The 20087-nt window shown below is 42.2% G+C and overlaps 1 protein-coding gene across 2 annotated transcripts in view; it reads right to left on the bottom strand.

The window, feature by feature from the left end:
• The window catches only part of KIF21B (kinesin family member 21B), a 637471-nt gene that overhangs the window by 114864 nt on the left and 502520 nt on the right, over nt 1–20087 (bottom strand). For both annotated transcript variants that reach the window (XM_077295392.1, XM_077295391.1), the window contains exons 26-28: nt 13984–14055; nt 1685–1798; nt 1540–1578 (exon numbers count right to left, since the gene is read on the bottom strand). In XM_077295392.1, the coding sequence (XP_077151507.1) occupies nt 1540–1578; nt 1685–1798; nt 13984–14055 (225 nt within the window). The remainder of the gene's footprint in view (nt 1–1539; nt 1579–1684; nt 1799–13983; nt 14056–20087) is intronic.

Genomic DNA, 20087 nt, shown 5'->3' with positions numbered 1-20087 from the left:
GACCTGTAACAACTATAGGATTAGTAATGGATAGATGTCTTATTGACACCTCTCCATTACTAATGGGCTTCATGTCACCTTTTAATACAAAGGTGACATTAACCCCCAAAATATTACCCCACTTGCCACAGCTACAGGGCAAGTGGGAAGAGAGAGGCTAAGTGCCAGAATTGGCACATCTTAGAGATGCACCATTTCTGGGGCGGCTGTGAGCTGGTGATGGTAGCTGGGGGGGGGCAATATCCATGTTCCCTTCCTAGGCTATTATCAGCCCGCAGCTGTCTGCCTAGCCTTTGCTGGTTATTAATTATAGGTGGACACCATGTCATTTTTTTTCGGGGGTCCCCCTATTTTAATAGCAAGTAAAGGCTAAGTATACAGCTGTGAGCTGATATTAATAGCCTGGGAAGCTCCATGGGTATTACCCCCTTCACAGGCTATAAACATCAGCCCCCAGTCACTGGATTTCCCTCTGCTGGTTTGGAAAATTGCACTGGAGCCGATGCCATTTTTTTTTAAATTATTTATTTAGTGAAAAAAAGGAAGGGATAATACATATTCCTGTGTGGCCGGCATCACACTTGTGAGTGTGATGTGAGAATCTCGCGCGAGTCTCTCGTATTTCTATACAGCCGCACACGTCAGTCAGAGTGTCGGCGGCAGCACCAGGTGTTGATGCGAGACACTCGCGCGAGTGTCTCGCATCACACACGCAAGTGTGATTCTGGCCTGTCACGTACTTCTGGGTCACGTACTTCCAGATGTGACACAAGATTCAACATATGTAAATTAGTACACATGCATAGTAAGCTGCGTTCCAGCAGTTATTACGCATGTGATTAATAATTAGATGCGGTTTTACCTCATGTAATGATAGCCTATGGGAAATTTAGACTGTGGGGACTGAGTGTCTCCGTATCATAAATAGACATACTGCGGTCTGGAAAGATGCACCGCATGTCCGGTTACGCAGGTCTACCCCCTGTGTCTTTGAATGCATAGTGGAGATGGGATTTCTTGAAATCCCATCCACTATGCTGTAACATCTGGCTGCTGCTGGTTGGACGCGGCAGATGTACGCAGCGTCCCACCAGCAGCATTTACTGACTGTGTGCACGTACCCTATCTGCAAACAGGAAATCACTTTTTTTTCCTTCCCAGAAGCCAACTTTCAATAAGCTTTATTTCAAGTGACAAAAAAAACCTGCATTTAATGAAAAAACGCATCAAAAATGCATCAAAAACGCAGGTGACCTGCCAGTGACCTCAGATGCCGATTTCACCTGTGTCAAATCCTGAGCAAATACTGAGCCATTCCTGACTGTGGAAACATACCCTTAAAAATACCTAACAGAAAACATGTAAAAATGTATCTTTTCTTACACAGTAGTTACGTTACACTGACAGCACAGAGAGCTTTTGCCTGCTGTAATGGAGATGATGAGTACACGAGTACACATGTCATCTAAGGCTGAAGCAATACTCTTAGGACAACATAAAACATTTTTTGATTGTCTTAAATATGATTATATGAAATACCTGGACGTATCTGAGAAAAAAGAATCACCTTCCTCAGACCTATAGAGAAAGAGCAGTTTAAAAATATAGTTAATATATGATATAAATAGGGGTCAAATGTAAATAGCTAACAACAGTATTAAGTGTGTGGACCTCAGTTTCTTACTTATCCAATACATTCCCTGTAGACTGACTGCTTGTTAGACGGGAGAAGACATTCTTGTCATTGCGTAGACGCATTGGCGGTGATGAAGGTGGTATCAAAGGGGAGTCCGGACATCTAAGAAGTAAATTAGCAAGATATAAATAGAGAATATGTGACTGAACTTGAATAAATAATTACTGCAATAATTAATCATATAAAAAATAATAATGTTTAAAGGGAATCTGTCAGCAGGTTTGTGCTATGTAATCTGAAGACAGCATGATGTAGAGTTTAAAAAACAGAATTCAGTGATCTGTCACTTATCAGGCTGTGTGATGTTAACTTACAATGAAGGTTTTATCAATAGGGCATTATCATTGCTGTGACTAGCTGCCACATGCCAAGTTGCTCGACTCCGCCCCCTCTGTGATAGACAGCTTGCTGTCAATAGACAATGTACATAAAATACCTGGTGTGGGTGGGGTTAGCTTGTCAGCTCAGCTGCATTCTACATCTAAGAACTCTAATTGTATCAGAACTGCTGCACTCAGTAAACTAAGTGATACATCACTGGAATCAGGGTCTCTTTTCCCACATTATGCTGCTCTAAGATGAGACAGCAAAAACCTGATGACCGATACCCTTTAATGAGCACCAACATACTGTATAAGATAGAATGTCTACAAAAATGTGAAATTTTTAAAGAATTTTGAGAAACCTGTACTAATATGCATAGAGTGAATAAGCTATACTTTTTACAAGCTAGGTAACCTCTTACTCTTTAAAACTAAACGTATAGAATTACAGTAAGACAGTCAAATACAGAATGCAGTTTTACCACACCGCAAAATAACATTTATAAAACCATTATTGAAAAAATAAATATTGTTAATACTTTTTGCCAAATGAATAAAGGTTTGAGACAAGAATAGTTACCAAACAGTGAGTCTCAGCAATAGGAAAAAAGCATGCAAGATTAAAGAGAAATATTATATGCAGAGATCGGTGGAGGGTTTGAACTAGGCTTGTCAAAGTCTCATATAACTTTTAAATTCTTTATTGCTACATCTTTCAAAGGCCAAAGGCTCATAAAGGCTACCTCGGACAGACTTAGGCACAAGCCAGTCCGTCTGGTAGATTTCAGAGAGACCTTGATCTTCACCTTGAACCCATGTACAGGGATCTGGTCTTACAACAGGGTACAGTGGATTACTTCCAAGGAAGGGCTGCAATCCGGAAGAGCAAATCAAAAGCAGTAAGGTTCAATAGGCAGTGTCATAGCTGAGAAGCCGCGTCAAGGACAAAAGAAGGTAGTCAAAAATCAAGCCAGAGTCAGAGCACGGTAAGTAAAAATCAGTCCTCAGGAGACAAGTCAGACTGCCTAGTACTTGGTAAACAAGCTAACTGACAGCTAGAAACTGTCTGCTGGGGTCTATATAGAAAGGAACTCCCACCAGATAGTTAATATATATACCAGCTTGCTGCAGCTAAACACAAGTGTATAGCAAAGGTAGAACTAGTCTCAGCAATCAAAAACCTAAACATACACACAAATGTGACATTTATATTACAGCAACAGACTGGAGAAAATGCAAACTTTCACTGAATTACCATAATTTAAAGTAGGTAATGGATCAACTCCATGGAGTCAGGTAACTGGGCACCTTTAGAATGGACACCCTAATGCCAGCATGGTTAGTCCATTAATACAAAAAATGAATATAGACCAAACCAGATGTTAGGGTTGGCGGATTGCACTAAATAAAATATAAAATAAAGCGCAATTGCAACCCGGGGTCCACCGTGCAGAGAGGAACCCTGCTGCTAGTGAACAATGTCGGAACACAACAGCAAGTGTTACCTTAAACACAGTATTAACGCCACACAGTGTGAATGGAACACTGAGTACCAAGCTCAGTTACGTGACCGAGAGGTACTGCACGAGTATGCGAAGTGCTATACCTTGTTAGCATCACAGGGATAATAGAATGTGGATTGAGCTTGCTCTGCAACTAAACGGTGCTAACCGCACACATAAATGAAGCAGATGCTGAGCCAAAAGAGAAAGCTCTTAGACGCTACGTCACGTGCAATACCTTGTCGCATTCACAGAAGTATAGCAGATGGGTTGAGTTGGCTCTGTAACTGAACTGTGCTAACTGCACACAAGAATAAAACAGATGCTAAGCCAAGCAGCTAGTTACCCCAGTCCTGTCATACTGAACCTGTGACTGAGCGGCACCCTTAGCATGTAGCAAACTAGAGACTCAGGCATTGAGCCAAGGGAACAAAACTGCATAAGTGTGCAACCTGCCTGCCAACGTGTGCAGTCTCAGAGCAAAGACAAACACACAAACGAGCAGACAGAGTGGTAGAGTATACACATACACACACTGTTAGGGGTTGAGTTCACACTTCTGCACAAGAGGAATCTTGGGCCATCTCCGCTGCGGTCTCACATTCTTCTCCTGCCACAGTGGAGTCTGCTCAGCGGAGATGTCGGTCCCAGCTTCTCGCTCAGTCTGGCTCTGTGCAAAGGGTTACTGCTGCCTTTCCAGCTTCTGCCATTGTAGCCAGTACTGGGCAGTGGCGAGCAGACATTTTTGGGATTAAGTCCTACTTTTCCCCTTCTGAGCATGCCCAGGGTAAGATCTCTCGTTGGAGATCAAGGGTCACATGCTTAGATACTGCAGCAAATCCCATTGGTCCTCTAGGAAGGTTCTGAAGGTGCTCAACTTCTGTGGCAGCCTCTCATTGGTCCTTCTGGGAAGGTCCTGTACTTGCTGCAGCTATAAAAGGTTCGCATGACCGCACGGCCATGTGCTAGGGTACATTTGAAAACGTGTGTGTGTTGATGAGTGCAAGTCGTTCTTTAAACATCCCCTCCCTTGTGTATGACTGCTCGCATAAGGTGGATGTCTGCTATCTAGCGCCCGGCCGAGCTATCAGCATTAAACATACGATACAGCATCTATTGCTGTGACTGCCAGTGCGGCGCCGTGCGCTATTAGAGCGCTTCTCTAACCCAAGTCTGGGTGGCTTGTGGCGTCCGCCAGTGCGGCACTGCTCGCACTCCTGTGCTTAAAATTACTATTATAGTTATAGTCTGACACCCAGTAGCGGTGTCGAGCGCAAGTGGTCTAGACGAACTCTATTCCCGAGTCTTGGGATTGAGTTCTGTGACTCCATGCTTGCGCTCTTTGTGTGGTACTGCGGCCCTGTGACGTAACAGAGTTAGCTTCCACCGCCATATAGTGCCGCCATTTGCCAGCAGCAGGTTCTCTCCTGCACGGTGGACCCTGGGCTGTGAACGCACCAAATATCATCTCACTATTTACTCGGTGCGTTCCGCCAGTCCTAACACACACCAAACATAAATGAAACTAGCGCACCGCTGAGAGCCTTTTATATGCTAGGCTCCACCACAAACACTCATGCCCAGTTGGCTGAGACATCGCCCACAGGCCAATCTGGGACTGCCACACCATCAGAGCAGCTAACGTCCGACCACCAATGAGAAGCCGCCACATCACGGACATGCTCAGTAAGGTGATCTCTAGACTTAGACTCCAGAGCACAGACTGTTCCTGCGCATCACTGGTTACCATAGACTTGGCTGAAGAGCCAGCAGTAACCAAACGAATACCATGAGTGTGAGCAAGATGCTAGGATCGATGTCTGTGCTGAGCAGCAACTGCAGTGGCCAGACCAGAATGTGAGACCGCAGCACCAGGCAATGCTTGGGATGTGTCGCTCAGGGGCGAGGTGCACAGGGCTACAAGTCGCTCAGGGGGGACATGTAGCCCATAATGCCATTCTGTGTGGCCCAAACCATTTGGTCTCTGACATGAGTGTAAGGGTCTTGTGATTCTCATGTATTTTCCATGTAAGAGAGTAGTGTAAAGCCATGTAAGTATTAATAATGCAATGTGTGGTGGCATCTCTGAAATGTGGTTATAATGAGGGTCTCTTTGACCCATGTATGACACTCTGGAAAAGAATAATTGAAGTGGAAAGGTGGCCATGCATGAGCTTGACTTTTTTCAGTGGCTTTGAAGTAGTGACACATTGGGCTGTTTCAGCAATTCACATTAGCTACAATGGACAGCGATACATTTGTGGTTTATTCCTTTCTGGAGAATAAAAAGAGAGTGCTCTTCAGCTTCACGGGTTCTTGCTTACCGGAAAGCGGTGCACTCCTGATGATTGGTTTGAACTGTCCCAAAATATTCTCTCTCAGATGTGACAAGCAGAGGCACTTTTGAATCTACAGCATTGTAAGTTAAGTTTTTGGTATCAAGCTAAAGACCAGCGCTTGCAAGCTATACTGTAAAGAACTCTGGCTCCATGAGTAGGAGTCCGACGACCACTGATAAACCAGAGAGATAACTTAAGGAATGAGCAGTACTCTACAGAATAAAAAATGCCTCCATTCTCCAGAGTGGCGATGATTTTTTATAACATGCAAAATGCAAAGATGCTTTTTGCAATTTTACTTATCAAGCCTTAATGATCAGGGAATTTTTCATTTTTGCCCTTTCATAATTCCTCCCCTTGTTCTGTCAGCCATATTTTTTCCCATTGATTATACCATACAATCTATTGTTAAATGGGAAATAAACAAGTGTGGTGATATTGTGAAAAAAAACGCAAATGCAACATTGTTTTTTGGGTTTTGTTTTTCACTTCTTCCCAAAAAACAGTGTTTACCTCCCTGAAGAAGCCACATTTTTCAAATCTAACAGGTATCACTTTACAATGGCATGTAAAAGTTTAGGCACTCCTGGTCAAAGTAATTGTGAACAATTAAGCAAGTTGCAAGATGAGTTGATCTCTAAAAGGCCTAAAGTTAAAGATTACACATTTCCTTTGCATTTTAGGCAAAATGAAAAATATATATATTGTAATTTTTTCCATCTTAAATATTACAAAAAGAAAACTGGGCCAATGCAAAAGTTTGTGCACCCTTGGAGATTTGTGTATTCAGATAACTTTGACCAAGGTTTCAGACCTTAATTAGCCTGTTATGGTTACGATGACTTGTTCACTATCATAGGAAAGGCCAGGTGATGCAAGTTTACCAGCTTAATAAAAAACCCAGCCTTCCCTAACTTTGTGCCAAAAAACAGCAGCTGTGGGTTCTTTAGGCAGCTGAATAGCACTGTGAAAATGAAAAAGGCCCACACAGCAAGAGAAATTTAATTATGAAATGGCAGTTAATTGAAACAGTGGAGGTCAAGATGAAGTCTCGAAAATCAAGCAAAATTTCAGTGAGAGCTGCTTTAATAATTCTGGAATTGTAGTGATTCAGCAGCACAGAAATTTACCACAATTATCCCAATCTGTATCTAGTGAGAGCTGTTTGTAATATTGCTACAGAGGCAAAAGATCATCAGAAAGATTTAGCAGACTATGAAGTTGTAGTACATTATTCTACTGTTCAGAGACACCTGTACAAATATAGCCTTCATGTAAGAGTCATCAGAAGAAAACCTCTTTGGCAACCTCACTATAACATTCAGTGTCAAAACTATGTAAAACAAGCCTGATGCATTTTGGAAACAAGTCCTGTGGACCGATGAGGTTAAAATAAATTTCACGGGTAGAGGGAAGAATAGATTCAATGACTTTTCAGCACAGTTTTGATGGCTTCTACAAATGGATAATGATCCTAAACACACGTCAAAATTCACAATAGACTACCTGAAAAGGCACAAGATGAAGGTTTTACAATGGCCCTCACAGTCCCCTAATCTAAACATCATTGAAAATCTGCGGTTAGACCTCAAAATAGCAGTGCATGCAAGTTGACCCAGGAATCTCACAGAACTGGAAGAATTTTCCAAGGAAGAATGGAAGAAAATCCCTCAAACAAAAATTGAATGACTCTTGTCTGGCTACAAAAAGCGTTTACAAGCTGTGATACTTGTAAAAGGAAGTGCTACTAGGTACTAACCATGCAAATGTAAAAAATGACTATATATATTCTCCACTGGTGTTCAATAGGATTTAGAAGTGGACTCATTGCTGGCCACTTCAAAACCAACAAATGAGATCAAAAGCTCTATCTTGGAATCATCTGTAGACAATACACTTTCCCAAAAGGAATTTGGCTTACTCACCTACATTTTGGCAAACTGCAGTCTAGCTATTTTATGTCCTGCGTCTCCGTCCATAGCATTACATTTCATTCACATGTCGAGGGATTGTTCGTGCTGACACTGATGCATCCTAAACCTGCAGGACAGCTTGAATTTCTTTGGAACTTGATTGAGGCTGCTTGTCCACCATCTGGACTATCTTACGTTGCAACCTTTCATCAATTGTTCTCTGCTGCCCACATCCAGGGAGATTAGCTACAGTGCCATGGGTTGCAAACGTCTTGATTATGTTGCACACCATGGTCAAAAAAACAACAAGATCTCTGGAGATGGACTTGTAACCTTGTGATTGTTGATATTTTTCTTACAATTTGGGCTCTAAAGTCCTCAGACAGTTCTCTTCTCCTCTTTCTATTGTCCATGCTTAGTGTGGAGCACACAGATTCACAATGCAAAGATTGAGTCAACTTCTCCTGTTTTTATCTGCTTTCAGGTGTGATTTTCATAGAGCTCACAGCTCTTACTTGCAAGCATTGTGCAAGGTAGCACTCCGCAGGTACGGGACCCAGCTTACCCCCCAGGTATATGGTATATATATTGATGTGCTATCCTATATTAATTTTTTTGCAATAGTTTCACACTTGTGGGGTTTTTTTTGCCTACCTTGCACAATGCTTGACCCTTAATTGTGGTCATTGCACTCGAGCACTTTATTTTATGATAAATTATTGATTGAATTGTTTGTACACATAGTACATTTGTCTCAGTATTTTGCACATTTGCACTTTAATTCGGCATAGTATTTGTTTTTGATTAAATTTTTTGTTTCACATCATATTTTAATATTGTTTTTTTTTGCACTATTGGGTATGCACAGCTGAGTATTATATAATAACTAGATGGTAGCCCGATTCTAACGCATCGGGTATTCTAGAATATGTATGTAGTTTATTTATTTGTGCCCGTCGCTGATTGATCAGCAAGGCGGGATTTCCGAGACAGACAATTAGACCCTTAGACAACACAATGGCGGCACTTGACAGCAGTGGAGGACAATGCCCATCGCTGATTGGTCGAGGCCGGCTGGCCTCGACCAATCAGAGACTGTGCCCGTCGCTGATTGGTCGAGGCCTGGCGGCCTCGACCAATCAGCGACGTGGGATTTCCAGGACAGACAGACAATTAAACCCTTAGACAATTATATATATATAGATCCCTTTATTGAGGTATTCTGGGGTTGCTGTGATTAATTATATTACTTAAATCCTGTCTAGTCCTGCTCTTGCGCACTTTTGTCTTATTTTATTTTTTGCAACCAATTGCCATTTTTATAAATAAAGGCATATTTTAATTATTCTCTAGCCTGTATACTTTCTGGTGGTCTTTTGTTCTGTATTGCTTTGGTTTTGGCATCAATTCGAATGGTAGTCTTCTGTTCTCTTAGGCTACTTTCACACTAGCATTTTTCGGCTGACGTCGCAATGCGTCGTTTAGGAGAAAAAAACGCATCCTGCAAAGTTGTCTGCAGGATGCGTTTTTTCCCCATAGACTTACATTACCGACGCATTGCGACGTATCGCCACACGTCGCAACTGTCGTCCGACGGTTGCGTCGTGTTTTGGCACACCGCAGCCACAAAAAAAGTTACATGTAACTTTTTTTGTGCGTCTAGTCCGCCATTTTCGATCGCGCATGCGCGGCCGAAACTCCTCCCCCTCCTCCCCGGACCTTACAATGGGGCAGCGGAAGCGTCTTAAGACTGCTTCCGCTGCACCCGTTGTGCTTTTCTTTCACAGCATGCGTCGGTACGTCAGCCCAACGCACTGCGACGGGCCCGTACTGACGCTAGTGTGAAAGCAGCATTACATGTCTCTCCGGTTTGGCTTTCCATTTTAAAGCATTGGAGATCATTTTAGCTGAACAGCCTATCATTGCCAGCACTTCTTTACAAGTTTTTTCTCAGGAGAAATGCATGTACAACATGTCCTGACTTAATCCTTAAATAAGGGCCACCTGATTCACACTTGTTTCTTCACAGAATGATTGACCTCACTAATTGAACTCCACACTGCTATTATTTTGAACACCCCCCTTTGAATTAATTATTTTAATACACAAACTCAAAAACATGCAGATCATGAATGCTGAGTCTGTTGGTTTTCTTAAGGTACCGTCACACTAAACGATATTGCTAGCGATCCGTGACGTTGCAGCGTCCTCGCTAGCGATATCGTTTAGTTTGACAAGCAGCAGCGATCAGGATCCTGCTGTGATGTCGCTGGTCGCTGAATAAAGTCCAGAACTTTATTTGGTCGTCCGATCGCCGTGTATCGTTGTGTTTGACACCAAAAGCAACGATACCAGCGATGTTTTACACTGGTAACCAGGGTAAACATCGGGTTACCAAGCGCAGGGCCGCGCTTAGTAACCCGATGTTTACCCTGGTTACCAGCGTAAAAGTAAAAAAAACAAACAGTACATACTCACCTGCGCGTCCCCCAGCGTCTGCTTCCTGCTCTGACTGAGATCCGGCCCTAAAGTGAAAGTGAAAGCACAGCGGTGACGTGACCGCTGTGCTGTTAGGGCCGGAGCTCAGTCAGTGTCAGGAAGCAGACGCTGGGGGACGCGCAGGTGAGCATGTACTGTTTGTTTTTTTTTTACTTTTACGCTGGTAACCAGGGTAAACATCGGGTTACTAAGCGCGGCCCTGCGCTTAGCAACCCGATGTTTACCCTGGTTACCCGGGGACCTCGGCATCGTTGGTCGCTGGAGAGCGGTCTGTGTGACAGCTCTCCAGCGATCAAACAGCGACGCTGCAGCGATCGACATCGTTGTCGCTATCGCTGCAGCGTCGCTTAATGTGACGGTACCTTTAGAATCTACTGCACCAACTGGTAAATTGTTTGACATGTGGAAATATAACTTATACCAAAAACAATGATTCATCTGATTAGTCATAATTCCCTCCTATTCTTTTGAACACTACTGTACAAAACAATGTTTAAATTCCAACAAGAACACCTGCATCTTTTCTGCCCCTTAGTCACAGCATTCTAAAGGTTAAGGAAGATATCGCATCAGAACTACTTCTTCTAGTTTATTTATTGGAAGAGCTGAATAGCTAACTTTTGTACTCAGATGACTTGGGGGTGAAGTGGATGGAGGAAATGATTCTCCTAACAGCACTAATGGCCTTGTAAAACATGGTGGTGGGGCACTGGCAGTGATAGCAGAAAATCTCTGTGCTTGGGCAAATCTCAAGGTGAGAATCGGGCAGGTGGGTAAGGAGTTCAGGACTATTTACACACAACTGTCTAGTCAGTGATGATAATGACGATGATAATGAGGTTTCTGTGGTGGACAAGACCTGTGACCCGGATAGGGGTGCTGAGGAGGTGATGTCATCAGAGGAGGATGGTATTGGTTTCAGCAAGTAGTGTACTTGGTTAGTGTCATCATCATCATCATCATCATCATCATCATCATCATCATCATCAATCACCAATACTGCTTGTTCTACTCCGAGTACGCCTTCTAATCTGTTGCACCACAATATATCCACCACTGTTTGTAACACATGGAAACAGGAGGAAGCTCCTAGACATTTGGGTCCTAACTCAACTTCCACCTGTTCAAATTGCTTGAGATGCCGGCCCGTCACTGTCGTATCACATGGTGGAGTCAGCTGCCTTTCAAGAAATTAATGAACGCAGTCAGCCTCACTGGAAAATACCCAACCACCTATATTTCTCACAAATGTGTGCCTACTCTGTAAGCTCACATGCAGGAAAATGTGGAATGCTCTCTCAACTGATCTTTGAACTTCAAAGCGCACTGCAGTTTAGATACCTGAAATAGCAATTATGGGCAGGGAAAATACACAAATTTTATAGCCCACTGAATGAATGTTTTGAGTATAGAAATGCACCACCAGGACATGTGTTAAAGCCTAAGTCTTTTTCAACCATCAGGCCGAAGTTATCTGTCTCTTCCTTCACTTCCTTTACAACAGATATGACCCAATCCCTAACAACCACAAAGCATAGCCAACAAAGTAAAGCAAAGCAAAAGCCAAACAGTGAATGAGTTGCTGTTGTGAATCAAGCAGCAAATGTCCCACTGGATGGTTACAGGGCATCAGCAACTTGGTATTATCAAGAATGACAAAATTCTGGCTGCCTTACATTTGGGCTAAGTAACTCAGTGTGAGGATCTGGACACTTAGTAAAGACTATTGGACCAATGCTCTGTGGGATGCAGACTTTTTCCAGCAAGGAGCACCGATTACATCAATATTATTGTTGTGTTCTATTAAAGATTTTCTTGCAGTGTTTGATTAGAGATTTGCTTGCTTATCAGTTCAGCCTCAAGAATCAATGTTTCCATTCAGTGACAGCAAGCAGAGGAAGACGTGCTGGTTGGATCTGATGTATTCATAAGGCTGGACAGGAGATTGATAAAGGTAAATGAAAAGCAATCATTCTATTAGGCCATGTGCACACGTTCAGTATTTTTCACCTTTTTTTCGCGTTTTTTCGCTATAAAAACGTGATAAAAACGCGAAAAAAACGCTAACATATGCCTCCCATTATTTACAGTGTATTCCGCATTTTTTGTGCAAATGTAGGTTTTTTTTCCGCGAAAAAATCGCATCGCGGAAAAAAAAGCAACATGTTCATTAAAATGCGGAATTGCAGGGGATTCCGCACACCTAGGAGTGCATTGATCTGCTTACTTCCCGCACGGGGCTGTGCACACCATGCGGGAAGTAAGCAGATTATGTGCGGTTGGTACCCAGGGTGGAGGAGAGGAGACTCTCCTCCACGGACTGGGCACCATATAATTGGTAAAAAAAAAGAATTAAAATAAAAAATAGTCCTATACTCACCTTCGATGTCTTCCCGCCTCTCCGCTGCATGCTGCCGCTTCGGTTTCTATAGCTGGTGTGCGGTGAAGGACCTGCGATGACGTCACGGTCTTGTGATTGGACCGCGACGTCATGGAAGGTCCTGAACCACACCGGCATCTATAGGAACGGACGCCTGCAGGTGAGTATAACCATTTTTTTAAATTATTTTTAAACATTCTATCTTTTACTATAGATGCTGCATAGGCAGCATCTATAGTAAAAAGATGGTCACACTTGTCAAACGCTATGTTTGACAAGTGTGACCAACCTGTCAGTTTTCCAAGCGATGCTACAGATCGCTTGGAAAACTTTAGCATTCTGCAAGCTAATTACGCTTGCAGAATGCTAAAAAAACGGAAAAAAAACGCAAAAAAAAAATGCGTTTTTCTTGCAGAAAATTTCCGTTTTTCTTCAGGAAATTTCTGCAAGAAATCCGGACGTGTGCACATACCCTTAATCTCATCAGTATCTCATGGGCATCAAGCCATTGTTCTCCCAGCCACTAGGCCCATTGTGTGGATGGGGATAGTAGACCCACGGAAGTCCACCACAGGGTGTCTCACGTGCAGTCGCAGGTGATGGGGCTCAGCCTGAGTGATACACCTGCACCATTGCACAGCTAGATTTTGGAGGAGGGTGTTTCTCGAGGGCCAGGCTCAATTCCTGGGGAGGCAGCATGGGGTATTAAGGAGACTTACAAGGAACTGGGGTCGTTGTTGGCTGGAGGGGTATCCATGAGCTACGGTCGTGATATCCATTGAATGGGGGAACATAGACTATTACTGCACACTATACCAGCAGGAGATACCAAAAGCTATGGGTCAATCAAAAGTTATGAGACAGTGGGTATCGCCTGGTACAGGGGGCAGTGGAACTACCGATCCCAGGTTGGGAACTTGTGGACTGAGGACATTGTATTTTGGCCATCTACCTGGAGTCACTCTATAACCATGGACAGAAGAATCTGCTGCTGAATGGGCATGAGAAAATAATTGATGATCTGCTCTGCCACACAGAATAACACTGAGCCGAGTTCAATACGATGTTTTACCTCATAGCACTCGGCCATGTTATACGTTCATGTGACTCTGGCCTTGATGTTAGTCTCAAAGAGAGAAATTAGTGATAAATACAGAATACTAGTCAAATAATGGGCATAAATGGTGCTAACCTCATGTATGCACAAGCTAGCATACTCTAAAAAGTTACCTGAAATGACAGATACACTTTACGATACAGATTCCGCACCTGATTTCATTGTAAACTTTGTAAAATTTATCTCCTTTTTATTTTTGTTTTGTAGCCATTACCTGAGCTGTACTCTGTCATAAGATTTTCTGCGTGTCAAAGATGATGTGTTAGAACCCCGGGACTGTCTTGGGCTGTGGGAAAAACAAAACATAATGTTACATGTCATATTAAAAAAGGTGTAAAAATAATAAAATGTGACAGTTCAGTCTCTGCACTGTTGAATCATCTATGTGACAAAAGTGTCAGATTGGGGTGCCAAGGGCCCAAAGGTCAATTTGATTGGACTCGCTCTACAGCTACATGCAAATAATACAGGACCCTTGTACACAAGTTTCAGGCCAAGCCTGCATCTCAACTGAAGTATAAGGAGAAGGCAGTAGGGGGAATTGGTTGACTCCTACTTATATGATAGTTGAGCATGCTAAAAATGGCATTCATGTCATATCCTGTAAGGGATGAGCTCACAAGTTGCAGCCAAATGGAGAGTTCACACTGACTGTTAGTGGCTTCATATTTTGCATGGTAACGAGGAGATTTACTTTCAAACCTATGCATAAATTAACAATCAATTTGAAAACAGTTTGTGGTAAATTGCAGAAGTGCAATTCTCGGCAACACTGTGGTTAAATTGTGGCTGCATTGTATGAAGTTGCCCTTAAGAAAGTTAATTATTAGGAGAGGAATTTGAATTTCATCACTTAGATGGAGAGGGGAGATACACAAGATTTGTAGAATTATTTTCCTATTTGTCTGTCCTGGGATTACTCTCAGTAACCTGATGCTTGACTATAGCCTTTGGGCCTTCCTAGCTCTTTTCATCCAGGGCCACGTCAATATTCCATCGCTGTTAGATAGGACCCCTGTGAAGACGTCAGCAGTGATGATTTTGTGTTCACCATTGTGCCTGCCATTGTGTGCCTACGGGAAATGCATATAGAAAAAAAATAAGATGATCCTAATTTCTAGATCTTGGTTGGGCCACATATTTCACTCTATCTATTTGGGATATTCCTGTGGAGTCATCAACATGCGCGACAGATTATACCTAGAACACACCTGAAAAAGCATTGAAAAAATGCCAAAAAGAATGGATATATGCACAGCAAAGTAAACATGACTTGTGCATACTGTATGTTCAGTCTTTCTAAAAGTCTTTTAATCATTTCAGGCTTTATAAATCACAAAAAGATGTGACGCGACCATTCATCTGGTGGTTTTCGCTTTAACCCCTTAAGGACTAGAAGCATTTCCGTTTTTGCGTTTCCATTTTTTGCTCCCCTTCTTTCCATGGCCATAACTTTTTTTATTTTTTCATCAATATGGCTTCTTTTTTGCAAGCCGAGTTGTACTTTTGAATGGCTCCATTGATTTTACCATATCATGTACTGGAAAGCCGAAAAAAAATTCCAAATGCGGTGAAATTGCAAAAAAAAGTGCAATTCCACAATTGTTTTTTGGATTTTGTTTTTACCATGTTCACTGAATGTTAAAACTGACCTGCCATTATGATTCTCCATTACGAGTCATTATGGTGATTATGAGTTCATAGATACCAAATATGTCTAGGTTCTTTTTTATTTAAGTGATGAAAAAAAATTTCAACATTTTTAAAAACTATTTTTTTTTTTACTTTTTACTTGCTTCAATAGTCCTCATGGGAGACTAGAAGCTGCGATCATCTGATCGCTTTTGCAGGGCTGCAGGCCTGCTCTATGTAGCAGATATGCTCCCTTGCAATGAGCGCCGACCACTGGGTGGTGCTCATAGCTTTCCGGCTATGGCAACCGCAGGGGTCTCCTGCTGACCCCAGCTGATCATATCAGCTTTCATGTGCCAGAAAAGGTAAGGACTCATCGCTGGAGCTGGCACCAAACAGGGGGAGGGGTCCAATGACGGACACTGCTCGTCATTGGACATTAAGGGGTTAAAGTTGCTCACTATTAATGCATGCAATATTTAAAAAAAAAACTTGTGACAAAGTCACCACAAAACCACATTGCAGGCATTTTCTTGACATGTCTTTCGAAAAAAAAAAAACCTTAGCAGATACACTGACATTTTAAAGGCGACATGTGCACATACCCTAACAGATCCATAGCCTTTGAATGCTTACTTTCCAGGGTTGACCTGGAGGACAATATATGAGTCTTCATTGCAGAAGCTTTCACAGGGAATTGATTGTGATTGTGAAGAAATTGCTAGTGATTTCTACTTTACTTAATAGTATTTACTGCCTCAGCCCCAGCCTGTTCCCTGAAACGAGAGCCATAGATGATACTGGGCTAGTGTGTCAATCAATCAAGTCCCATAATCTTATGTGTTCCAAATTTTCAAAATATAACAAAACAAACAATAAGAACAAAAAAAAAACAGCAGCAAAGACAGAACCAAGATCTATCATATTGACCCAATTTAAATGTGTGAATTAATGTTAAACTTAACTAAAATGAAAAGCCTAAATTACAGCAAACTTTGTTATTTCTTTAAAAATATTTAGGCCCCAATTAATCAACATATTTTTACCAGATTTGTAGTGCAAAGCAATTCAAAAAGGAACAATTTTTTTGCACAACTTGAAGTTGAGCCACATTTTTATGACTCTTGGCATTTTCAAATGTAGCCCAACCAAATCTACCAAAGTGGGCAGAGCATGGGCTGAACATGGCATGCTACAGCTCTTCTAACAAAATTGTTTAAAAGTTACACCGCTGGTATAACTTATGCCAGAAATTTGCTTCAGTCCCTGGCCGCTTAAAGTCACAGGTGTTACAGTGGTTTATTCTGTATTCTTTCCCACTAAAAGGTTATACCGATGTTTTAATGCCATTAGTTTCTTTATCCTGTTTCTTTGAAAACTTTACATGGAAAATATACTGCTTCTTTGTTCTCTTTTAACTGGTCTATTTCAATATAACTTTTTGAAATTGGATTGTGTAAATTTAGTGTTTGCATGTAAATTATTTGTGGTAGTTCTGGAAGTAAATATCCAACAGAAAAAAAGGGGAAGTGATCCAGCTGGAAACGGAGGTGGCTAAAAATTACATCGGATAAGGGGGGCACCATAGTTTTACTTGATGCAGGTTTATACAAAAAAATAAATTTGATTGATTTGATTGATTTGGAAAATGATCAGGTTTATTTTGAATTGAGTTCAGATCCTACCCTTGAGTATAATTCATTACTTAACGATTTATTACAGGAAGGATTGCATATGAATGTTCTTGATAAGAAATTAGTGGAATATTTGCAAATTGATAATCCGATTATACAAATATGTTATTCTTTTCCTAAAATCCACAAGGGCTTGTTTCCACCCATGAGATCGATAGTAGCAGGCATCGCGGTTCATTGGGAGAAAGATTAGGATCATGGGTTGATCATTACCTGCAACCATTAGTACAAAATATTCCCAGCTACATAAGCGATTCTATACCGTGTTCAAAATTATTATGCAAATTGGATTTAAGTGTCATAAAGATTAAATTGTTTTGTTTTTTAAATAAACTCATGAATGGTATTGTGTCTCAGGGCTCAATGGATCGCTGAAATCAATCATAAGCACATGTGATAATTAGTTTTCCAGGTGATTCTAATTAAAGGAAAACTACTTAAAAATGATGTTCCACATTATTAGGCAGGCCACAGGTTTCAAGCAATATGGGAACTAAAAAGGATCTCTCTGCTGATGAAAAGCGTTAAATAGCGCAATGCCTTGGACAAGGTATGAAAACATTAGATAGTTCACCAAAACTTAATGAGTGATCATCATACTGTGAAGAGATTTGTGACTGAAACAGAGCACAGACAGAGTTCATGCAGATAAAGGCATAATGAGGAAGGTTTCTGACAGACAAATTCATTGGATTAAGAGAGCAGCTGCCAAAATACCATTACAAAGCAGCAAACAGTTATTTGAAGCTGCTGGTGCCTCTGGAGTCCCTCGAACCCCAAGGTGTAGAATCCTTCAAAGGCTTGCTGTGGTGCATAAACCTACTATTCGGCCACCCCTAAACAGTGTTCACAAGAAGAAATAGTTGCAGTGGGCCCAGGCATACATGAAGACTAATTTTCAAATAGTCTTGTTTACTGATGAGTGTCGAGCAACCCAGGATAGTCCAGATGGATGGAGTAGTGGATGGTTGGTGGATGGCCACCATGTCCCAACAAGGCTGCGACGTCAGCAAGGAGGTGGAGGAGTCATGTTTTGGGCCGGAATCATGGGGAAACAGCTGGTAGGGCCCTTTAAGGTTCCTCAAGGTGTGAAAATGACCTCTGCGAAGTGTATAGAGTTTCTGACTGACAACTTTCTTCCATGGTATAAAAGCAGAAATGTGCATTCAGAAGCAAAATCATCTTCATGCATGACGATGCACCATTTCATACTGCAAAGAATACCTCTGAGTCATTGGCTGCTATGGGCATAAAAGGAGCTAAACTCATGGTGTGGCCACCATCATCCCCTGACCTCAACCCTATAGAGAACCTTTGGAGTATCATCAAGCAAAAGACCTATGAGGGTGGGAGGCAGTTCACATCAAAACAGCAGCTCTGGGAGGGTAATCTGACTTCATGCAAATAAATACAAGCAGAAACTCTTGAAAAACTCACAAGTTCAACGGATGCAAGAATTGTGAAGGTGATATCAAAGAAGGGGTCCTATGTTAACATATACATGTAACTTGGCCTGTTAGGATGTTTTGGAGTTAAACAGCTTTTTTGTTCAGTGAATGTGACCTTCTAATGCTGCAAATTCCACAAATTAGCATTTTCAGTCCTTTAAAACATATCAAATGTTTAGAAATTCTACTGTGCCTAATAATTTGGAACAGTGCATTTTGAGTTTTTATTCATTTTGGAGATTATACTGTTATCATTGGAAGGTTTCTTCAATAAAATTCGATGTATACTCTAACGGGTGATGACTTTTATTAGACTGACTATCATTTGCACCGACCATTTTGGAAAATCCGAGAAAAACATCATTTGAATAATAATTTGGAACACGGCGTAAGTATGTGTTAGGTGTCGAGTTCCCACCGCTGCACAGAGGGAAGCTCCAACCATGTCTGCTGCAGTTTCCCATTGTACATCAGCCGCAGTGGAGCCTGCTCAGCGGAGACGTCGGTTTCAGCATCTCGCTCAGCCTGATACTGTGCAAAGGGTTACTGCTGCCTTTCCAGGCTCTGCTTTTGTAGCCAGCACTGGTCAGCGGCAAGCAGGCTTTTCTAGGACTAAGTCCTGCTTTGCACACACTGAGCATGCCCATGTGAGGACCTCTCATTGGAGGTCGGGGGTCACACGCTCAGGCCCTGTAGCAGCTCCTATTGGTTCTCCAGGAAGGTCCTGAAGAGCTGCAACTATAAAACGTTCGCATGGCCGTACGGCCATGCACTAGTATCAAATGTGCATGGCTTAGACCAGTGGATACTATACCACTCTTTATACATGTGGTGCGTGACTGTAGCGCTGGGACTGTACACTCAGGCAGGCAGTTAGCGTCAGTGGGGGCAATTAGCCGTTGGCTTGCTTGCAAGCACAACCCTAGTTAGGGCTATAGTTTTTGTGTAGAGCACGACTCTCTGTGGCAACAGAGATCGCTTTCAGTTCACATGGGGTGAAGCTTAATCCCCGTGTGAGCTCAGAGTTTATCCGCCATTAGTGTTGAGCGATACCGTCCGATACTTGAAAGTATCGGTATCGGATAGTATCGGCCGATACCCGAAAAGTATCGGATATCGCCGATACCGATACCCGATACCAATACAAGTCAATGGGACACCAAGTATCGGAAGGTATCCTGATGGTTCCCAGGGTCTGAAGGAGAGGAAACTCTCCTTCAGGCCCTGGGATCCATATTACTCTGTAAAATAAAGAATTAAAATAAAAAATATTGATATACTCACCTCTCCGGAGGCCCCTGGACATCACCGCTGGTAACCGGCAGCCTGCTTTGCTTAAAATGAGCGCGATCAGCACCTTCCATGACGTCACGGCTTCTGATTGGTCGCGTGCCGCTCATGTGACCGCCACGCGACCAATCACAAGCCGTGACGTAATTCTCAGGTCCTAAATTCCGAATTCTAGGAACCACACAACCAAGGAGTAAATTACTTAAAGTAAATATGAAAAAGGATAAAAGTATGGCAATAGAGGATATTCCTAT

This window comes from Ranitomeya variabilis, chromosome 3 (genome assembly GCF_051348905.1).
Source record: "Ranitomeya variabilis isolate aRanVar5 chromosome 3, aRanVar5.hap1, whole genome shotgun sequence".
NCBI classification, from domain to species: Eukaryota; Metazoa; Chordata; class Amphibia; order Anura; family Dendrobatidae; genus Ranitomeya; species Ranitomeya variabilis.
The sequence above is the reverse complement of the archived record's forward strand: the minus strand, read 5'-3'. Positions and strand labels throughout refer to the sequence as shown.